This window comes from Oncorhynchus kisutch, linkage group LG11 (assembly GCF_002021735.2).
Source record: "Oncorhynchus kisutch isolate 150728-3 linkage group LG11, Okis_V2, whole genome shotgun sequence".
Lineage (NCBI taxonomy): Eukaryota > Metazoa > Chordata > Actinopteri > Salmoniformes > Salmonidae > Oncorhynchus > Oncorhynchus kisutch.
In genome coordinates this window covers 78399609-78414344 of record NC_034184.2, presented here as the reverse complement: position 1 = coordinate 78414344, position 14736 = coordinate 78399609, and the positions used below count along the sequence as shown (strand labels likewise).

General features: G+C 45.7%; 1 protein-coding gene across 1 annotated transcript in view; it reads left to right on the top strand.

The window, feature by feature from the left end:
* Positions 1-14736, top strand: part of LOC109900120 (catenin delta-2) — a 591443-nt gene that overhangs the window by 280556 nt on the left and 296151 nt on the right. Inside the window, exon 11 of the mRNA XM_031835028.1 lies at positions 14213-14362. Coding sequence (XP_031690888.1) covers positions 14213-14362 — 150 coding nt within the window. The remainder of the gene's footprint in view (positions 1-14212; positions 14363-14736) is intronic.

Sequence of the window (14736 nt, the reverse complement as noted above, 5' to 3'; positions counted from 1 at the left end):
TTAGTATCACACCTCATGTAGCCTAGCCCATAGTCCTGTAAGGTTAGTATCACACCTCATGTAGCCTAGCCCATAGGCCTGTATGGTTAGTATCACACCTCATGTAGCCTAGCCCATAGTCCTGTATGGTTAGTATCACACCTCATGTAGCCTAGCCCATAGTCCTGTATAGTCTGTATGGTTGTATCACACCTCATGTAGCCTAGCCCATAGTCCTTTAGGTTAGTATCACACTCATGTAGCCTAGCCCATAGTCCTTATGGTTAGTATCACACCTCATGTAGCCTAGCCCATAGTCCTGTAAGGTTAGTATCACACCTCATGTAGCCTAGCCCATAGTCCTGTAATGGTTAGTATCACACCTCATGTAGCCTAGCCCATAGTCCTGTATGGTTAGTATCACACCTCATGTAGCCCTAGCCCATAGTCCTGTAATGGTTAGTATCACACCTCATGTAGCCTAGCCCATAGTCCTGTAAGGTTAGTATCACACCTCATGTAGCCTAGCCCATAGTCCTGTAAGGTTAGTATCACACCTCATTGTAGCCTAGCCCATAGTCCTGTAAGGTTAGTATCACACCTCATGTAGCCTAGCCCATAGTCCTGTAAGGTTAGTATCACACCTCATGTAGCCTAGCCCATAGTCCTGTAAGGTTAGTATACACCTCATGTAGCCTAGCCCATAGTCCTGTAAGGTTAGTATCACACCTCATGTAGCCTAGCCATAGTCCTGTAAGGTTAGTATCACACCTCATGTAGCCTAGCCCATAGTCCTGTAAGGTTAGTATCACACCTCATGTAGCCTAGCCCATAGTCCTGTAAGGTTAGTATCACACCTCATGTAGCCTAGCCCATAGTCCTGTAAGGTTAGTATCACACCTCATGTAGCCTAGCCCATAGTCCTGTAAGGTTAGTATCACACCTCATGTAGCCTAGCCCATAGTCCTGTAAGGTTAGTATCACACCTCATGTAGCCTAGCCCATAGTCCTGTAAGGTTAGTATCACACCTCATGTAGCCTAGCCCATAGGCCTGTATGGTTAGTATCACACCTCATGTAGCCTAGCCCATAGTCCTGTATGGTTAGTATCACACCTCATGTAGCCTAGCCCATAGTCCTGTATGGTTAGTATCACACCTCATGTAGCCTAGCCCATAGTCCTGTATGGTTAGTATCACACCTCATGTAGCCTAGCCCATAGTCCTGTAAGGTTAGTATCACACCTCATGTAGCCTAGCCCATAGTCCTGTATGGTTAGTATCACACCTCATGTAGCCTAGCCCATAGTCCTGTAAGGTTAGTATCACACCTCATGTAGCCTAGCCCATAGTCCTGTATGGTTAGTATCACACCTCATGTAGCCTAGCCCATAGTCCTGTATGGTTAGTATCACACCTCATGTAGCCTAGCCCATAGTCCTGTAAGGTTAGTATCACACCTCATGTAGCCTAGCCCATAGTCCTGTAAGGTTAGTATCACACCTCATGTAGCCTAGCCCATAGTCCTGTAAGGTTAGTATCACACCTCATGTAGCCTAGCCCATAGTCCTGTAAGGTTAGTATCACACCTCATGTAGCCTAGCCCATAGTCCTGTAAGGTTAGTATCACACCTCATGTAGCCTAGCCCATAGTCCTGTAAGGTTAGTATCACACCTCATATAGCCTAGCCCATAGTCCTGTAAGGTTAGTATCACACCTCATGTAGCCTAGCCCATAGTCCTGTAAGGTTAGTATCACACCTCATGTAGCCTAGCCCATAGTCCTGTAAGGTTAGTATCACACCTCATGTAGCCTAGCCCATAGTCCTGTAAGGTTAGTATCACACCTCATGTAGCCTAGCCCATAGTCCTGTAAGGTTAGTATGACACCTCATGTAGCCTAGCCCATAGTCCTGTAAGGTTAGTATCACACCTCATGTAGCCTAGCCCATAGGTCTATATGTTTAGATAACTAAAGTGGCCAAATAACTTCTTAAAATGAAGCACATTAATCTGCTTTACAAGGGGTATAGAGCCTAACTACATACATAAGCAGTGTGAGTTTCAAGTTTGGGGAAGATCATTTCCACCATATAAAATGCACCTTTATAATAGAAGCAATACAAGCAGAATCACATTGATGGTCACTTTTGATCATGTTGTTTTCCTGCTAATGGAACATTCACACTTATAGCCTGCAACCATGTGCACATTGCTGCACTTATAATGTCAAGAAATAGCCTAATAGTTTAAAAAAAAATTAAGCTAAACGTTCTGATCTGTAGCGTCAAGCTCATTGCATAAAACATATTTTTTATGCTAGTGGTTGTATTAATTTAGGATCTATCACATTCTACAACTATCCCAGACTATGTTTGGAATATTTATTTTTCACACAGAATAGAATAGGTCAACTTTTGTACTAATGGGGATAGTTGATTGACATAGGATAGTGCTTTTGCTGTTCGTTATGCCTCACGCATCTTGTTGGCTGACGAAAAATAAATGTGGACAGTTCTTCCAATATCTTCAATATGCACCTGGGAATTGGATAAGGACACGCGCAGTTGTGTTCCCGATGTGTCTGTCGTCACTTGACAGAGACTCATGTGAGAGCCTCAGATTGCACAGCAAAAGGCATGTATTATTTTTTTAGGGTGCATTACAGCCACAACGGGGATGCCACAGTGAAAATCGAGGCATTATCAAATACTTGTCACATTGTGAATGAGAGACTAATGTAGTGTGTACAGCCTGCGGAAAAAAACAAAGCAGAGCTCATGCCTTTTTTCAAACCATCATTAGAGTCTCATCATTCAGCCTTACAATATATTAAAAATCAACATGTAGCCCAATGTTTGTAGAACAACTAAAGATACATTAATAACTCTAAATGAAGCATATAGGAGGACCTATTTCTTTGTTAACCCCTCATCACAGAATATCTGCATGTGCGCACAAAATATTTCAGTTTTATTCAGCTTTTTTTCAATTGTATTCTTCATACTATGTGACTCAACACTATACACGTCAGCTACTACAGCGACTGAAATGACTGCAACACTATACACGTCAGCTACTACAGCGACTGAAATGACTGCAACACTATACACGTCAGCTACTACAGCGACTGAAATGACTGCAACACTATACACGTCAGCTACTACAGCGACTGAAATGACTGCAACACTATACACGTCAGCTACTACAGCGACTGAAATGACTGCAACACTATACACGTCAGCTACTACAGCGACTGAAATGACTGCAACACTATACACGTCAGCTACTACAGCGACTGAATTGACTGCAACACTATACACGTCAGCTACTACAGCGACTGAAATGACTGCAACACTATACACGTCAGCTACTACAGCGACTGAAATGACTGCAACACTATACACGTCAGCTACTACAGCGACTGAAATGACTGCAACACTATACACGTCAGCTACTACAGCGACTGAAATGACTGCAACACTATACACGTCAGCTACTACAGCGACTGAAATGACTGCAACACTATACACGTCAGCTACTACAGCGACTGAAATGACTGCAACACTATACACGTCAGCTACTACAGCGACTGAAATGACTGCAACACTATACACGTCAGCTACTACAGCGACTGAAATGACTGCAACACTATACACGTCAGCTACTACAGCGACTGAAATGACTGCAACACTATACACGTCAGCTACTACAGCGACTGAAATGACTGCAACACTATACACGTCAGCTACTACAGCGACTGAAATGACTGCAACACTATACACGTCAGCTACTACAGCGACTGAAATGACTGCAACACTATACACGTCAGCTACTACAGCGACTGAAATGACTGCAACACTATACACGTCAGCTACTACAGCGACTGAAATGACTGCAACACTATACACGTCAGCTACTACAGCGACTGAAATGACTGCAACACTATACACGTCAGCTACTACAGCGACTGAAATGACTGCAACACTATACACGTCAGCTACTACAGCGACTGAAATGACTGCAACACTATACACGTCAGCTACTACAGCGACTGAAATGACTGCAACACTATACACGTCAGCTACTACAGCGACTGAAATGACTGCAACACTATACACGTCAGCTACTACAGCGACTGAAATGACTGCAACACTATACACGTCAGCTACTACAGCGACTGAAATGACTGCAACACTATACACGTCAGCTACTACAGCGACTGAAATGACTGCAACACTATACACGTCAGCTACTACAGCGACTGAAATGACTGCAACACTATACACGTCAGCTACTACAGCGACTGAAATGACTGCAACACTATACACGTCAGCTACTACAGCGACTGAAATGACTGCAACACTATACACGTCAGCTACTACAGCGACTGAAATGACTGCAACACTATACACGTCAGCTACTACAGCGACTGAAATGACTGCAACACTATACACGTCAGCTACTACAGCGACTGAAATGACTGCAACACTATACACGTCAGCTACTACAGCGACTGAAATGACTGCAACACTATACACGTCAGCTACTACAGCGACTGAAATGACTGCAACACTATACACGTCAGCTACTACAGCGACTGAAATGACTGCAACACTATACACGTCAGCTACTACAGCGACTGAAATGACTGCAACACTATACACGTCAGCTACTACAGCGACTGAAATGACTGCAACACTATACACGTCAGCTACTACAGCGACTGAAATGACTGCAACACTATACACGTCAGCTACTACAGCGACTGAAATGACTGCAACACTATACACGTCAGCTACTACAGCGACTGAAATGACTGCAACACTATACACGTCAGCTACTACAGCGACTGAAATGACTGCAACACTATACACGTCAGCTACTACAGCGACTGAAATGACTGCAACACTTAACAAAGAGCTGCAGTTTGTTTCAGTGTCAATTCTCCCCAAGGAGATGTGGGTGTGGAGTCAGGCGCAGGAGAAACGAGTTCCAAGGAAAAGGGCATTTTATTTAACTAGCTCAAAAAAACAACAGGACACCGGACTACAGTAGCAGCCACGAAAACCCCACTCAGACACAGTCCAGGGAAAACCCACCTGTCGAACATGAGCTAATAAAACTAAACCCAAAACTCACACAAAACCCCAAAGGAAATGTCGAATTAAATACCTCCCCTAATTAACCAACATGAAACCAGGTGAAACACAAAACAGACATAACCAATAGAAAAGGAAGAAGGATCGGTGGCAGCTAGTAGACCGGCGACGTTAGTTTTGTGTAGTTTTGTCAGACCTGGACTACTGTTCAGTCATGTTGTCAGGTACCACAGAAAAGGACTTAGGAAAATTGCATTTGGCTTTAAACAGGGCAGCACAGCTGGCCCCTGTCTGTACACAGAGAGATAACATTAATAACATGCATGTCAATCTCTCCTGGCTCAAAGTAGAGGAGAGATTGACTTCATCACTAGTTGTATTTGTGAGAGGTATTGACATGTTGAATGCACTGAGCTGTCTGTTTGAACTACTGCCGCAGAGCTCTGACACCCATGCATACCCCACAAGACATGCTACCAGAGGTCTCTTCACAGTCCAGAACAGACTATGGGAGGCACACAGTACTACATATAGCCATGACTACATGGAACTCTATTCCACATCAAGTAACTGTGATGCAAGCAGTAAAATTAGATTTTAAAACAGACAACAAAAAAACACCTTATGGAACAGCAGGGACTGTGAAGCAACCCAAACATAGGCACATACACATGCATACACACACACACACACACGATAACATACACACTATACACACACACACACATGGATTTAGTACTGTAGATATGTGGTAGTGGTGGAGTAGGGACCTGAGGGCACAGAGTGTGTTGTGAAATCTGTGAATGTATTGTAATGTCTTTAAAATGGTATAAACCGCCTTCATTTTGCTGGACCACAGGAAGAGTAGCCTTGGTAGCAGCTAATTGGGATTCATAAGAAATACACAAACAAAAATACTATAAAATAATATAAAATGGCCTCCCGAGGGGCGCAGTGGTCCTAGTCACTGCATCACAGTGCTACTAGAGAGCGTGGTTCGAGTCCAGGCTCTGTCGCAGCCGGCCACAACCGGGAGACCCATGGGGCAATGCACAATTGGCCCAGCGTCATCCGGGTTAGGGAAAGGTTTGGCAGGGATGATCCCGGCAGGGATGTTCATCGTGCACTAGTGACTCCTGTGGCGGGCCGGGCACAATGCACGCTGACACGGTCGCCAGGTATACGGTGCTTCCTCCGACACATTGGTGCGGTTGGCTTCCCGGGTTAAGTGGGCATCGTGTCAAAAAGTAGTTCTGCTTGGCTGTGTTTCGGAGGACGCACGGCTCTCGACCTTCGCCTCTCCCGAGTCCGTATGGGGGTTGCAGCGATGAGACAAGACTGTAACTACCAATACCACAAAATTGGGGAGAAAAAGTGGTCATATAATACAACAATTATAATAACAATATAAAATAATGCCATGGAATTCTAAGTAAATCTTGTCTTCTAAATTAACTAATGTAGCCCACAGCCATATGGTATAGCCAGATCTAACATAAGGACAACTCAGACTATGCTATTCTGTTCTTCTAAAATAGACTACATTTTCTTCATATCATGTTTCTTTAGACCTGTCTCAAATAAATAATGGATTTATTGTGAAGGTCTATGCTATAATACAAGGATTTATTAGACTTTTTAAAATGTAGATTTGTTTCAAAGGGATGGGGGTGTGGCAATAGTGATGGGGGTGTGGCAATAGGGATGGGGGTGTGGCAATACGATGGGGGTGTGGCACTAGGAATGGGGGTGTGGCAATAGGGATGGGGGTGTTGCACTAGGGATGGGGTGTGACACTAGGGATGGGGGGTGTGGCACTAGGGATGGGGGTGTGACACTAGGGATAGGGGTGTGACACTGGGGATTGTGGTGTGACACTGGGGATTGGGGTGTGACATTGAGGATGGGGGTGTGACACTGGAGATGGGGGTGTGACATTGGGGATGGGGTGTGACACTAGAGATCGGGGTATGACACTAGGGATGGGGGTGTGACACTAGGGATGGGGGTGTGACACTGGGGATGGGGGTGTGACACTAGGAATGGGGGTGTGGCACTAGGGATAGGGGTGTGACACTAGGGATGGGGGTGTGGCACTAGGGATGGGGGTGTGACACTAGGGATGGGGGTGTGGCTCTAGATATGGGGGTGTGACACTAGGGATGGGGGTGTGGCACTAGGGATGGGGGTGTGACACTAGGGATGTGGGTGTGACACTAGGGATGGGGGTATGGCACTAGGGATGGGGGTATGACACTAGGGATGGGGGTGTGACACTAGGGATGAGGTGTGACACTAGGGATGGGGGTGTGACACTAGGGATGGGGGTGTGACACTAGGGATTGTGGTGTGGCACTAGAGATGGGGGTGTGACCCCAATAACAGACCCATCATTCTACACTAACGTGCCGCGATGTGGTTTTATGATGATATTTATTGTACCTTATTATAATACCATCCATGCGTCTGTGTGTGTGTTTGTTGAATGTCGTCTCTGAAGGTTCAGTGCTTCTGAATACTGCATTTATACAGCTGAGTCGTGATGCTTCAAGGGCCACGTTGTAGAGAACAGAACACAGGCCAAGGTTGTGCTGTTTGCAGAGAGTTCTGTTGACATGAATGTAGACACATTCTATGAGATGGCCTTAGCTGTTGTCAGGTCATGTTCACGTCCATCGGTTACAGAGATTAGACTAAATTCCATTGTCAGAATTGTGAAGTGCTATTACTCTTAGGATATAATTTATTTCTTCTGTTGAAACAAGATGGGAGCTGACAGTGAACACACACTCTTAGTTATTGCATGACTGCGCTACTGAATGTGTGGGTTGTGTTGCGCCAGCTACTCGTTTAATCATAATAAAGTCTTGATTCAGAAGTTTGATAGTCATTGACATTGAGCAGAAACATCAAAGTAAGAACTTCAATGTCTTTGTTTATAGACTGAGGTAAATCCCCAGGAGCAGCGGGCTGAAGAAATACTTAGTGGTGCCGCACTGTGGTTTTATCATTATATTTATACAGTAACTTATGATAATACCATCCGGGTTTCCTTTTTTAGCACACAGACAGGAAGTTAAGAGCAGAACACAGCAGGGGACTTTTGCATATTCCTTTTCTTGTCTCCTCCTTGTGTTTTTCTGATGGTGTCATGGGAGGCCAGTTCCCTCTCTCCAACCGTCCCTCTCTCCAACCGTCCCTCTCTCCAACCCTCCCTCTCTCCAACCGTCCCTCTCTCCAACCGTCCCTCTCTCCATTCATCCCTCTCTCCAACCGTCCCTCTCTCCATCCATCCCTCTCTCCAACCGTCCCTCTCTCCATCCATCCCTCTATCCAACCGTCCCTCTCTCCAACCGTCCCTCTCTCCATCCATCCCTCTCTCCAACCGTCCCTCTCTCCATCCATCCCTCTCTCCAACCGTCCCTCTCTCCAACCGTCCCTCTCTCCATCCATCCCTCTCTCCAACCGTCCCTCTCTCCATCCATCCCTCTCTCCAACCGTCCCTCTCTCCAACTGTCCCTCTCTCCATCCATCCCTCTCTCCAACCGTCCCTCTCTCCATCCATCCCTCTCTCCAACCGTCCCTCTCTCCATCCATCCCTCTCTCCAACCGTCCCTCTCTCCATCCATCCCTCTCTCCAACCGTCCCTCTCTCCATCCATCCCTCTCTCCAACCGTCCCTCTCTCCATCCATCCCTCTCTCCAACCGTCCCTCTCTCCAACCGTCCCTCTCTCCATCCATCCCTCTCTCCAACCGTCCCTCTCTCCAACCGTCCCTCTCTCCATCCATCCCTCCCTCCTTCCATCCCCCCTTATTTCTCTCCATCCCTCCATCCTAACTTCAGTTGTACACTTTGATTTGGGGAGCCTCAGCAGTGACTCAGTAAGCGTCCATGAGACATCAAAGAAGGGAGGGAAGAGAGGAGAAGAGAGGTGGATGACAAGAATGAAACAGGCAATGAAGGAGTGTGTCCATTACTCTAATTAGTGCTCTCCTTTTCTCTATTCCCTACATCCTCTCTCCTCTTCTCTGCCCATATTCAAACACTTATCTTTGTAAATAACCATCAGTGGGGTGTCAAAGGGAGGCAGCTGCCTTCAGTTTATAACTAATTATCTAGTCTTGGGTCTCCCTCTCTCTCTCTCTCTCTCTCTCTCTCTCTCTCTCTCTCTCTCTCTCTCACACACACACACGCACATGCACACACACACATACACACACACACACACACACACACACACACACACACACACACACACACACACACACACACACACACACACACACACACACACACACACACACACACACACACACACACACACACACACACACACACACACACTGCACCCCTCTCTTTCTGTCTCTCTCTCTATCTATCTCTCTCAGCTCCCCTCCCCTCTCCTCTCCATCTTCACTCCTCTCGTCCTCCTAGGCAGGCCCTGCCATTCATTTGTAAAGCAGTGTAATTAACAAGCGTTCAGCAAGAAAAGGTCATAGGTGTCTGTGTTTTGGGACTCCTGCCAAGAGGAAGGGGAAATACACAATGTGGAAAAGGTCGTTTTACATCCTCCTATTTTATTGCTGCCGTTAGACAACGTGCTCTATAGATATTACAGTACATTACAACATCTCTGCCCTCCCTAAACAGTAACATGGTAAATGACCCTTCTCTATCACTGGGATCAGCACAATATACACTGTAGAAATATCGCTGTCAGGAACTGTATCTGCTATTGTAGCGCCACTGACTTTTTCCTCATCCCTCTCCTCTCTCCTCATCCCTCTCTCCTCTCCTCTCCCCTCATCCCTCTCTCTGCCTCCCCCTCATCTCTCCTCATCCCCCTCTCCTCTCCTCCTCTCTCTCTTCCTCCACCTCCACCTCCTCTCTTCTCATCCCTCTCTCCTCATCCTTATCACTCTCTCCTCATCCCCCTCCCTCTCTCCTCCTCACTCTCCCCTCCTTCCCCTCCTCTCTCCTCATCCCTCTCTCCTCCTCCTTCTCTCCTTATCCCTCTCTCCTCTTCCCTCCCCTCTCCTCCTCTAATGAGTTCCCTTTTCATACGTTGATGACATTGCCTCCAGATCCCCCAGTGTAGACAAACGCTTGTCCTCTCTAATGGTGCTGGACAGATTCAGGCCTCTTATTGTCCGGGGTTTAACCTCATTGGGAAAATGAGCCAAGTGTGTGGTGTGTATGTGTGTTCATGTGTATGGAGAGTTTATCCAATGATATCGCATTGTACCCTGGGGGTATAGTAGACTGGAGAAGACAGGACAAGAGGTGCTGGGGGGGTATAGTAGACTGGAGAAGAGAGGACTAGACGTGCTGGGGGGGGGGGGGGGTATGGTAGACTGGAGAAGACAGGACTAGAGGTGCTGGGGGGGTATAGTAGACCGGAGAAGACAGGACTAGAGGTGCTGGGGGGGGGGTATAGTAGACTGGAGAGGACAGGACTAGACGTGCTGGGGGGGGGGTATGGTAGACTGGAGAAGACAGGACTAGAGGTGCTGGGGGGGTATAGTAGACTGGAGAAGACAGGACTAGAGGTGCTGGGGGGTATAGTAGACTTGAGAGGACAGGACTAGACGTGCTGGGGGGGGTATGGTAGACTGGAGAAGACATGACTAGAGGTGCTGGGGGGGTATAGTAGACGGGAGAAGACAGGACTAGAGGTGCTGGGGGGGTATAGTAGACTGGAGAAGACAGGACTAGAGGTGCTGGGGGGGTATAGTAGACTGGAGAGGACAGGACTAGACGTGCTGGGGGGGGTATAGTAGACTGGATAAGACAGGACTAGACTTGCTGGGGGGGGTATAGTAGACTGGAGAAGACAGGACTAGAGGTGCTGGGGGGGTATAGTAGACTGGATAAGACAGGACTAGAGGTGCTGGGGGGGTATAGTAGACTGGAGAAGACAGGACTAGAGGTGCTGGGGGGGGGTATAGTAGACTGGATAATACAGGATTAGTGGAAGATATTAGAGGCTAGTAGAGTCTATTAGAGACTACTGAATGTTAATATACTGTAGGCTATTAGAAGCTAATATAGGCTAGCAGAGGCTAATATAGGCTAGTAGAGACTAATATAGGCTAGTAGAGACTAATATAGGCTAGTAGAGACTAATATAGGCCAGTAGAGGCCAATATAGGTCAGTAGAGTCTAATATACTGTAGACTAGTATAGGCTAATAGAGCCTACTTAGAGGCCATTAGAGGCTAGTAGAGGATATTAGAGGCTAGTTCAGGCTAATATACTGTAGGCTAATAGAGGTTATTAGAGGGTAGTATAAGCTAGAAAGGCTAGTAGAGGCTAATATAGGCTAGTAGCGGATAATATAGGCCAGTCGAGGCTAATAGAGAATATTAGAGACTAGTAGAAGAAATTACAGGCTAGTAGAGGATAGTAGAGGCAAATATACTGTGGGCAAGTAGAGACTAATATAGGATAGTAGAGCCTAATTTAGGCTAGTAGAGGCTGTTATAGGCTAGTAGTCTAATATAGGCTAGTAGAGACTAATATAGGCTACTAGAATCGAATATAGGCTAGTAGAGACTAATATAGACTAGTAGTCTAATATATGCTAGTAGAGTCTAATATAGGCTAGTAGAGACTAATATAGGCTAGAAGAGTCGAATATAGGCTAGTAGAGACTAATATACTGTAGACTAGTAGAGTCTAATATAGGCGAGTAGAGGCTGTTATAGGCTAGTAGAGACTAATGTAGGATAGTAGAGACTAATTTAGGCTTGTAGAGACTGTTATTTTTTTTTTTATTTTTTTTCACCTTTATTTAACCAGGTAGGCTAGTTGAGAACACCTTTATTTAACCAGGTAGGCTAGTTGAGAACACCTTTATTTAACCAGGTAGGCTAGTTGAGAACAAGTTCTCATTTGCAACTGCGACCTGGCCAAGATAAAGCATAGCAGTGTGAGCATACAACAAAGAGTTACACATGGAGTAAACAATTATAGGCTAGTAGAGACTAATATAGGTTGGTAGAGTATAATATAGGCTAGGAGAGTCTAATATAGTCTAGTAGAGACTAATATAGGCTAGTAGAGACTTATATCTGTATCAGTAGAGACTTCTATCTTAAAATGATCTGCCGAAAATTTTTACAACCCCCTATTACTAGCCTGTTCAACCTGTCTGAGTTTACCAAAGATTGGAAAGGTGCAGCAGTCATCCCACTCTTCAAAGGGGGACACACTCTAGACCCAAACTGCTAAAGACCTATATCTATCCTACCCTGCCTTTCTAAGGTCTTCGAAAGCCAAGTTAACAAAAAGATTAACGACCATTTCGAATCCCACCGTACCTTCTTTGCTATGCAATCTGGTTTCAGAGCTGGTCATGGGTGCACCTCAGCCACGCTCAAGGTGCTAAATGATAAGAGACAATACTGTGCAGCCGTCTTCATCAACCTGGCCAAGGCTTTCGACTCTGTCAAACACCACATTCTTATCGGCAGACTCAACAGCCTTGGTTTCTCAAATGACTGCCTCGCCTGGTCCACCAACTACTTATTTGATAGAGTCCAGTGTGTAAAATCGGATAGTCTGTTGTCCGGACCTCTGGCAGTCTCTATGGGGGTGCCACAGGGTTAAATTCTCGGGCCGACTCTCTTCTCTGTATACATCAATGATGTCGCTCTTGCTGGTGATTCTCTGATCCACCTCTACGCAGACGACACCATTCAGTATACTTCTGGCACTTCTTTTGACACTGTGTCAACTAACCTCCAGACGAGCTTCAATGCCATACAACTCTCCTTCCATGGCCTCCAACTGCTCTTAAATGCAAGTAAAACTAAATGCATGCTCTTCAACCGATCGCTGCCCGCACCTGCCTGCCTGTCCAACATCACTACTGGACGGTTCTGACTTAGAATATGTGGATACCTACAAAGACCTAGGTGTCTGGTTAGACTGTAAACTCTCCTTCCAGACTCACATTAAGCATCTCCAATCCAAAATTAAATCTAGAATCGGCTTCCTATTTCGCAACAAAGCATCCTTCACTCATGCTGCCAAACATACCCTCGTAAAACTGATCATACTACTGAACCTCGATTTCGGCGATGTCCTTTACAAAATAGCCTCCAACACCCATTGTCGCAAACCGACTGGCTCCAGGTCATCTACAAGTCTTTGCTAGGTAAAGCCCTGACTTATCTCAGCTCACTGGTCACCATAGCAGCTCCAGGAGGTACATCTCACTGGTCACCCCCAAAGCCAATTCCTACTTTGGCCGTCTTTCCTTCCAGTTCTCTGCTGCCAATGACTGGAACGGACTGCAAAAATCACTGAAGCTGGAGACTCATATCTCCCTCACTAACTTTAAGCACCAGCTGTCAGAGCAGCTCACAGATCACTGCACCTGTACATAGCCCATCTGTAAATAGCCCATCCAACTTCCTCATCCCCATACTGGGTTTATTTATTTATCTTGCTCTTTTGCACCCCAATATCTCTACTTGCACATTCATCTTCTGCACATCTACCATTCCAGTGTTTAATTGCTATATTGTAATTACTTCACCACCATGGCCTATTTATTGCCGTACCTCCCTTAACATACCTAATTTGCACACACTGAATATAGACTTTTTCTACTGTATTATTGACTGTATGTTTGTTTATTCCACGTGTAACTCTGTGTTGTTGTTTGTGTCGAACTGCTTTGCTTTATCTTGGTCAGGTCGCAGGTGTAAATGAGAACTTGTTCTCAACTTGCATACCTGGTGAAATAAAGGTGAAATAAAATAAATGAAATAAAAATATCGGTGAGTAGAGCATAATTTAGGCTAGTAGAGACTAATTTACTGTTGGCTAGTAGAGGCTAGTAGAGGCTATTAGAGGCTAATAGATGCTAGACAATATGGGAGTAGAGGCTGGAAAAGACAGAAACAGACATGTAGCTCTCACTGAAATTATAATAAATAAAAGGAGAGGAGAGGGTGGATCTCTTTCTGGAAGTGGTGTCGTTTCAATTACATTCAGCTGGAGAAAACCAAGTCAACACTCAGGGCTGATATCTTTCTCTGTCTGTCTGTCTGTCTGTCTCTCTCTCTCTCTCTCTCTCAATCTCTCTCTCTCTCTCTCCCTCCATCCCTCCCCCTCTCCAGGTTGCAGGGGTTCATACAGTAGTCAGCATAGCCATTGTGGTCCAGACCTGCATTCCCTAGGATCCTCTGACCACCAAATAGAGCCCCCCTATGAGGACAGAGTCAACCTCTATCACAAAGGACCTATGAGGGGACTGGGCAACAATACTGGTAAGACTATAAATATATGCACACATGCACACACGCACGGACATGCATACAAACACACACACACACACACAGATGCACACACATCTGTATTCAGTAGACACATTTATATAAAATATAAAAATACCGAAACAGACAGGCACATACTCTCTGTTGTTATCATCTGTGCATATTCACTTTAATAACTCTACCTACATGTATATATTACCTCAGCTAACCGGTGCCCCCGCTCATTGACTCTGTACCGGTTCCCCCGCTCATTGACTCTGTATCGGTGCCCCCGCTCATTGACTCTGTACCGGTGCCCTCGCTCATTGACTCTGTACCGGTGCCCTCGCTCATTGACTCTGTACCGGTGCCCTCGCTCATTGACTCTG